The 8,809-nt window shown below is 48.5% G+C and overlaps 1 protein-coding gene across 1 annotated transcript; it reads left to right on the top strand.

The window, feature by feature from the left end:
* The first annotated feature begins 1,163 nt into the window (after window positions 1-1,163).
* Window positions 1,164-2,707, top strand: LOC127338413 (peroxidase 2-like). Its single transcript, XM_051364527.2, has 2 exons — window positions 1,164-1,622; window positions 1,734-2,707. The coding sequence occupies exons 1-2, from the start codon at window positions 1,347-1,349 to the stop codon at window positions 2,481-2,483; spliced, it is 1,026 nt and encodes a 341-aa protein (XP_051220487.1). The 5' UTR covers window positions 1,164-1,346; the 3' UTR covers window positions 2,484-2,707.
* The last annotated feature ends 6,102 nt before the right edge of the window (window positions 2,708-8,809 follow it).

Genomic DNA, 8,809 nt, shown 5'->3' with positions numbered 1-8,809 from the left:
CCTAAGTTGTAGTTTTGTTAGTGGTAAGTTTTGCTCTCTCGTAGGATGTTCTGAATGCGCTATCTGACACAAGTGAATGATAGGTTTACCACAGATTATGGTGCTGCAACATGCATGTATTGTTGTCCCGTGTGGTGAACATGCATGAGAGCAAGGATGGAGGGAGGGAGACTTGGTAAAGACTTCCCTGTTTTGCAGGAATGGGGTATAGGAGAGGGGTGTATGTGTATGTATGCCTGTGATGCTAAACAGTAACCATGTTGGAAAAGATCAATGTTCTGTAGTTCTGATGTCGTGCGTGTTGTTTGTCGATGATCTAGAGCGTATTATCAGTTCCTTTCCACTTACCTTTTTTTTATTCTTAATTCTCAAATCTTTGATTTTATTTTGCTTTTTTTTTCTCCTTACTTCGGACGAGCTTCCACTTAAACTGTAGAATACCCTGTTTACATCCACTAGCTAAAAAAAAGGCCCACTCCTCGGCTGGTTCATGCCTTATAGGTCTCCAACGACTCCTCTTCATTTAACTAGCCAGCTGGACATAGAATTTGGTTCGAGTTGTTTGAGCTGACAGTGGACACACAATGATTATCCTGCCTTAACCGGGTTGGTGGCCGTAGCTGGTTGTGGGTACTTTGGTCAGACTAATTCAGGAGATTTGCTGGATGGAGACAAAGACCAGTAATTCCAGGGACGCAGCAGCCTCAGTTAATGTGCTGTGTTTTCCTCTTCTCTGATTTGGGCCAAGTGATGCTTTCGTTTCAACAGTGCGCTAATTGTAATACTGCCTAAGGATGAATCAATTTACGCAACCAAGTTATGCTGCTAACGTTTTCTAGGATCCAGCTACGGTTTTGTTTCAAGAAAATACTTCTGTATTATTATGTCCTATAGTTCCATCTTAGCTGTTTGTACCACTTGTTTCCACATAACTTTTGGAATACTATTTTCACAATGTTTTTCTCATCCGACTATGTTTGTTAGATAGAAAGAAATTATAAGACACCTAGTCATCAAATGCACGGGCTAGCAACTAGAAGAACCACATAGCGTAAAGGCCAATGCCAATCATTTGAGCTTGTATGTGAGACTTTTCTTTTCTCCAATGAGTTGTGTGTGAGATTGTGCTCTCCATGTTCCAGCTTGACTCAAACAAACTACATACAACCCACCAACAAAGAATTTTTATTTTCGGATGAACCAAGCCGTGCATGTTCTGAAGGTCAGCTTAGGCCTATAAGTAGGCATGCAACACACTAAGTTTTCTTCACCCAACTTCGATCGGTTCCCTCCAACCGTCTCTTGGGCTGGTTTCAGTAGTAGTCTTTCAGAGCAACATAAGAATCATGGCTAGTGACAAGCTTGCCACATTGGCTTTGCTGCTAGCGTTGCTTGGTTGCGTGGCCCACACATGCCAAGCGAGCTATGGATATCCCTATCCGTCGTCAGCACCCGCAAAGAGCACTCCTCCTGCTGCCCCGGCACTCAGCTACGCTTACTACTACAAGACTTGCAAAGGAGCAGAAAAGATCGTGAGAGATGTTGTGCAGGCGGAGATCAAACGCAACCGCGGCATCGGCGCCGGACTCATCCGTCTCTTCTTCCACGACTGCTTTGTCCAGGTACATAAATACTCACACCATCTATCACTTCTAATCTAGGTAACATTTCTGAATGTAGCTAGCGTAGATGTTTACTATTTGACACGATGAATTCATATATCCTCGTTTCAGGGTTGCGATGCATCGGTTCTCCTTGACAAGACCCAGGCCAATGAACAGACGGAGAAGTTCGGCCTCCCTAACATAGGCAGCCTTCGCGGGTTCGAAGTAATCGACAAGATCAAGACTAAGCTCGAGGCCAAGTGCAAGGGTGTCGTCTCTTGCGCGGACATTGTGGCCTATGCTGGACGTGACGCCACCTACTTCCTTAGTAATAAGAAGGTATACTTTGAAATGCCGGCTGGCCGCTACGATGGACGCATCTCTTCTGCGAACGAGACCCTCTTCAACCTACCCCCTCCTTTCGCCGATGTCACGTTGCTCGAGGCTATGTTTGCAGCCAAGGGGCTCAGCCTTGACGAGATGGTCACCCTATCTGGTGCGCACACTGTTGGAATCTCCCACTGCTCGTCCTTCGGTGACCGTCTCCCGCGCAACGCCTCAGACCCAAAGGCCATGAACTCTAGGTATGCCAAATCAGTGACAATGAAGTGCAAGAGCGGTAGCTCTACGGTGGATCAAGATATCTATACCCCTAATACCCTGGACAATCGTTACTACAAGAACGTTCTCAACCATGAAGTGTTGTTTACATCAGACGCCGCACTTGAGTCGTCCAAGACAAAGTATTTGGTGAAACAAAATTTGAAGCCTTATTTGTGGGAGGCAAAGTTCAAGAAAGCCATGAGGAAGATGGGCGGCATCGGGGTGAAGACCAGCGCTAATGGGGAGATCAGAAAGAATTGTCGTCTTATCAACTAGCAACCCTCATGCAACGAAATCGAGACTATGGTGATGCATGTCTGATCATCATGCCTCCTGGCGCTTGGAAACCGACCAGAATAATTTCATGGTTTTGGATGTACTTTTTCTTTTCTTTGTATGCTTTTTACTAAGGTTTTCATTCATTCTTGTTTTATATTTGATTTTACTGGAATTGTTACATGTGCTTCTATTGATTAATTAATGAGAACTTTATTATGTTTGTTTCAAGGGAAGTTTGATTAAATATTATTTGTCGTCATTCACAATTAAGTTTTTTCCTCTACAACCTTTGGACTGTGTACATCTGTAACTCTGCAAATTTATGGGCACATGTCTTCACATTTACATATCCGATTAGATATTTCAGCTTAAGAATCCTAAGTAACGATCGAAGTGAATTTCATTTGTACCGAGTTTTATGTGAGAGCATGTGGATGTCTAGCTAGCTCCTGGTCAGAATAAGCCCATGGTTCTGTGGATGCTATTCCTGTGGTAGCGTGGTCTAATCACGCTGCAGTTGCAAGCATGATACGTAGAGTTGCTGCATAGAGCTTCCTGTTTTGCGGAACCTTGATGTAGCATCTCATATCGTGCAGGACTAGGGAATAGAAGTCGCTGCATGGGTGTATATATGTATGCATGTGATGCTAGACAACAGCAATGTCTGAAAAGATACCGTGTTTTGTAATACTGGTGTTCGCTTGTAGTTTCTTGATGATGCCTAGAGCGTATTAGTAGTGCCTTTTGTCTGCACTTTCTGTTCTTCAATTCTGAAGTTGGGATCTCTTCTCAAATCCTTGGTTTCCTTGTGCTGATAGTAATCGCCCCAAAATACATGTTGAAGTACGTAGGTGACTGCCACAGTCCATATTTTTTCTTTATATACTTTTTACTAAGGTTTTCATTCATTCCTGTTTTACATTTGATTTTACTGGAATTATTACATGTGTGCTTCTATTGATTAATTAATGATAACTTTATTGTGTTTGTGTAAAGGGAGTTTTTAATTAAATATGTTTTTGTGATCATTCACAATTAAGTTTTTTCCTTTACAAGCATTGGACTGTTGTCATCCGTAACTCTGCAAATTTATGGGTACATGTGGTTCACATATATCACTAGTGGAAAACGGGGCTATAGGCCCGGTTCATTTGGGCCTTTAGTCCCGGTTTCCAAACCGGGACCAATTAGGCGGGACTAAAGGTCCCCCCCTTTAGTCCCGGTTGTAAAACAAACCGGGACTAAAGGTCCCGCCACGTGGGCTGCTGGCGCGCGTCGAGAAAAAAACCCTTTAGTCCCGGTTTGTAACACGAACCGAGACTAAAGGTTATATTTCGTTATTTTTTTTATCTATTTGGTTCCCAATTATTTTTCGCTCCTCTTTTTTTTCCTATTTTTTCAGAATTTCTAGTATTTCAGTTATTTAACTAGTTTAGTTTCTAACTCCACTTAATCTCTAACTACACTTAATCTCTAGTCAAATTACTTACTCGTGGTCCAACTTCCCGCTTGGTCACCCATCCTCCCACTACTCCAGCACTAGCACGCTTAACTTCCAAGTTCCTTTCCCATCCCGCTTCCAAGTGCTTCGCGCGCATGTTGTGATACTAGTATCATATCAATCCTATTAACATGTTGGTCGATGTCACACTTACTTATTATTCGAATTCCAAATAATTATTTTAATAAACAAAACTAATAACGTACATGTTGTGGTAATGGTATTATAATTATAATTTTTAAATTTGTATTATAATTGTTTTTTTAATTTATTATTTTTTAATATTTTTTTGCCAAACTTGAAAATTTTAAAATCTAAAAAATTGGCTAACTTTATGGTTAAGTAATAGTAATCTTTATGCATGATGTAATTATTATTTTAAAAAAAATTTAAAAATAAAATTCCGAATTTATGGCAAAAATTAAAATCTTCCTGCTTTCATATTTTCATTTGGAATTTTGAGAATCTAAAAATTGGCTAACCGGGTAAACCCCGGTGAATTCGGATGTAACTTTTTCCCAGGATTTTTTTGATATATTATACGTTTTTTTCCGACATCGTATGCAAAAGTTATTGCGGTTTTACCATTTTTTTAACTTTTTTTGCAAAAAAAGTGAAAATTCGAATTTCTTAATTTCTCCGAATAGTAGGTTGCATAACATACAAGAATCTGAAAAGAATTTATTTTTTGAATTTTGTATCATTTTCTTTTCTATTTTACAGTGCTAAAAAAGGCGATCCAGGGGGGGGGGGGGGGGGGAGGGGGTGGAGGTGCATGGGGAGGCAAAAAACCCTTTAGTCCCCCTTCGTGTTACGAACCGGGACTAAAGGGTAGACCTTTAGTCCCGGTTGGTAATACGAAGGGGGACTAAAGGGTTTTGCCCCATAGACCACCCTTTAGTCCCGGTTCGTAATACGAAGGGGGACTAAAGGGTCCAAACGAACCGGGACTAAAGGGTTTTCATGATGAACCGGGACCAATACCCCCTATTGGTCCCGGTTTGGTTCAAAACGGGGACTAAAGGGTGGGACGAAAGGCCTCTTTTCCACTAGTGTATGATTATAGATTTCAGCTTAATAATCCTAAAGGAACGATCAAATAAATTTCATTCGTGCGAGTTTTATGAGAGCATGTGGATGTCTAGCTACTTAGAGCATCTCCAGTCGCATCCCCCAAAGCGTCCCCCAACCGCGCCGGATTGAGCCTTTGGGGGACGTGTTTTGTTCGTGCCGCCTTTGGGGGACGTCGCTCCCCAGCCGCGTCCCCCAAACGCCTCCCCCAAATGAATATTTGTGCACGAAAATAAAGATTTTCATTCAATTTTGATTATATATTACAAAGTTTGAATGAAAACGGCTAGATTTCATCTAAACCTAGACTACTGACCGTCCGGCGGTGCGTTCGACGGCCCCGCCCCGTCGTCGCCTCCCCTACGCCGCAGCTCCTCCTGCGCGCGCCTCCTCTCCTTGCGTTCGGCGCAGGCCAGACGGTGCCGCTCCCGCCGCGCGTCCTCCGCCGTCCCCTGCTGCGCCGCCTGGAGGGAGAGCTCGATGGCGCGACGAATCTGCGCCTCTTCGTGGGCACGGGCGTCGTCCTGGAGCTTCTTCTCCGACTCGAAGGACTCGACGAGGGCGCGTTGCTGATCGGCCGTCTCGTCCGGGTGCGGCCCGTCGTCGTCGGACCACTCGAACTCGTCGTCGTCGTCGTCCTCCACCTCGGTCTCCTCCGCCTCGGCCTCCTGCTCCTCCATTGGCGCCTCCTCCTCCACATCTGTTGGCGCCTCCATCATCGCCGCCGCCAACGCATCGGCCTCCGCCGCCAACTGGTCCGCCCGCCTCCCCCATAGCGCCGTCAGCGCCGCCTCCCGCTGCCGACGCTCCTCCGCCGTCACCTGCTGCTGGCGCTCGATCGATTCACGCCGCCGGCGCTCGATCGATTCACGCCGTTCACGGTACAGCGCCTGCCGCTCATCGCGCTGGCGCCGGCGCTCATCAGCCCACCGCTGCTCCATATCCTCCCGGTACCGGCGCCGTCGCGCCTCTTGTCCCGTCGAGGCGTCGAACGCCGCAACGGTGTCGCACTGCTGCTCCTGCCACGCTGCTGCAATCGCGTCCTCCTCAGCTGCGGAGGCAGGGACGTAGAACGCCGCTAGATCCGCCGCGTGCTGCGCCTCACGCCGCTGGCGGGCCTCCTCCTCGAGTGCCTCCTCCTCGAGTGCCTCACGCCGCTGGCGGGCTGGAAGTGGAGGAGACGGCGGTGGAGGGAAGTGGCCATCGCCGGGGCGGTTCGCCATTGCCACTGGTGGTGGAGGAGACGGCTGTGGAGCGACGAGGGTTGTGTTTGTTGTCGGCGGGGTGTGGTGGCTACCATTGATGAGCCGGGAGACCTTTTATAGACGCCGGCGTCGGGAAGAAAGCGCGGGAACAGACGAGAAGAGGCGGGAAGATCGCGCGGGAACGGGCGGTGGCGTGCGAACGCCGGCGACGCGTGGAGGCTGCGCAGCACCGACGAGACGTCTCGCCTGCCCCTCCGTCGCCATTAAGGCAAAGATGCCGCCGTGTGTCACTGCGCGCGAATAACTTCCGTCGCGAGGTAGGCGACGGTTAGGTTAAAATTAACTGTGCCGCTGACGGGTCGGCCCCGCCACTCCCCGCCTCGCTTTTCGTTGTGTCCGCGTGCCCGGTGCGTCCCCTGTGGGACGGGGACGGGCTCGGGGCGCCGGACACTGTATCGGGGCGCGCCGGACAAAAATGGGCTTTGGGGGACGCGACTGGATCGCTTTTTTTTGTCCGGCGCGCCCCAAATCCCTTTGGGGGACGCTTTGGGGGACGCGACTGGAGATGCTCTTAGCTAGCCCCTGCCCCCTGGTCAGAATAAGCCCATGGTTCTGTGTATGTTATTCCGGTAGGGTGGTCTAATCACGCTGCTGTTGCAAGCATGAGGGAGAGTTGCTGGATAGAGCTCCATGTTTTGCGGAACCTGTATGTAGCATTTCATATCGTGCAGGACTAGGAAACAGAAGTCTCTGCATGTGTATATATGTATTCCTGTGTTTCTAGACAGCAGGAATGTCTGGAAAGATACCGTGTTGTGTAATTCTGGTGTTCGCTTGTAGTTTCTTGATGATGTCTAGAGCGTATTAGTAGTGCCTTTCTTCTTCACTTTCTGTTTTTCAATTCTCAAGTTGGGATCTGTTCTCAAATCCTTGGTTTCCTTGTGCTGATAGTAATCGCCCCAAAATACATGTTGGAGTACTTAGGTGACTGCCACAGTTATTTCAGTAAATAAAACCAAAATAGGCTGAAAAAAGAAAACAGACCCAGTCCTTATGACCAGGTAGCAAAACCAGCACCGTCCGGCATAGCGCGCAGATCCTGCAGGCTCGTTGAGATGCATCTTGTATGGTCTACACCTGGGCAAAGCTCGGGCCGGGCCGGGCTTTGGGCCGGGCTTAAAAAAGCCCGCGGGCAAAAAGTCAGGCCCGAGCCCGGCCCGACCGTCGGGCCTATAATTTAAGCCCGAACCCGGCCCGAACGACCAAAAAGCCCGGCCCGGCCAGGCTAAAATGGCGAAAATGAAGGCCCGAGCCCGGCCCGGCATTCGGGCTCAAATTTCAGGCCCGAGCCCGGCCTGAAGTGCAAGCCCGACCCGGCCCGGGATTTTCGGACCGGGCCGTCAGGGCCGGGCTGCCCATGCCCAGATGTAGTATGGTCAGTTGCAGTACAAGGTGAAGTTGCGCGGAAGGCTCCCTCGACCAAACGGTTACGACAAGAGCTTGTAACTGCACTGGCAAGTTTGAAAATTGCTTTCCGGATTTGTGCGAGGTCTTCACCTTATGAGCGATCGCTAAAACTCATTTTGCATCGCCGGAAATAGCAAGCACACACCCTGCTCTGAGGAATGAACTAATAAACTTGGCTTGCAGCGTGTCTCCATCCTGCACTGCTACCATTTACCAAGCATTTCTGGAGCGAAGTGGCCTCACGTTTCGGCCTTCCCTCCCTCCGGCCTGAGAGCTGGCGATCACTGGGGCTCCTGCCGGCGTGGCTCGCCTCCATTGCGACTGTCGTGCCAGCGGACGTGAAGACATGCAAGTCCATCGCGCTCATGGTCAATTGGGCTATTTGGCGGGAGCGTAACGACCGTATCTTTCGTGCTCGCGAGCGTACACCGGTGGTAGTTCTTCGCGATATTATAGACGAGAACTCGTGTTGGGCGATGGCCGGCTGCCGGCACCTTAGAGCGCGAGAGTAGTCACGTTCCGCCTTGCTGCTTCGGCGGCTTTTCTTTGTACTCTTGCTTTTTGGTTTTTGAGTTTCTTGTAACTCTTTCCTCTATCAGTGAAATGGCAGCTCTCCTGCGCTTCCTCAAAAAAAAAAACCATTTACCAAGCACCAACGCACGCGGAAGGGCAGGGCACAGTCCAAAATGGCAAGTTCGCTGGTTTCCTGCTCCTGCGTGCTCTCTTAGTCCTCCTCGTCGCCACGCCGACTACCAACGCCATCAATTGCTCCATGTTCGCCGCCAACGTGCTCACACTCCTCGCTGCGCTCCCCCTTCGCCACCGTGCCGACGGGGTTCGGCTCTCTGAGCTTCGGTGGCAGCTCCGGCCGCGTATAACTTCGTTCATTGCACTATGTCCATGTACCGCTTCGTTGATTGCACTATGCAATATTGATGATCCTCCAGGCTCTAGGAGCCCAAATGTGCACAGAAGCATTAGATGTAACCGCTCCTCATTTTTTTTAGATAAATAAAATATATTAATATCAAAAGACACCAATTACATCCAACCACTACAACAACGTCTCATCGTAGTGG

The sequence above is a fragment of the Lolium perenne genome, chromosome 3 (genome assembly GCF_019359855.2).
Source record: "Lolium perenne isolate Kyuss_39 chromosome 3, Kyuss_2.0, whole genome shotgun sequence".
NCBI classification, from domain to species: domain Eukaryota; kingdom Viridiplantae; phylum Streptophyta; class Magnoliopsida; order Poales; family Poaceae; genus Lolium; species Lolium perenne.
Note: the sequence above shows the minus strand (reverse complement) of the source record. Positions and strands in the feature narration are given on the sequence as shown.

What these genes read in the sequence shown, in the direction of transcription:
- LOC127338413 (XM_051364527.2), top strand. Translation starts at nt 1,347, where the DNA reads ATGGCTAGTGACAAGCTTGCCACATTGGCTTTGCTGCTAGCGTTGCTT. An exon ending in TCCACGACTGCTTTGTCCAG is followed by an intron (nt 1,623 to 1,733) that starts GTACATAAATAC and finishes TCCTCGTTTCAG; the next exon opens with GGTTGCGATGCATCGGTTCT.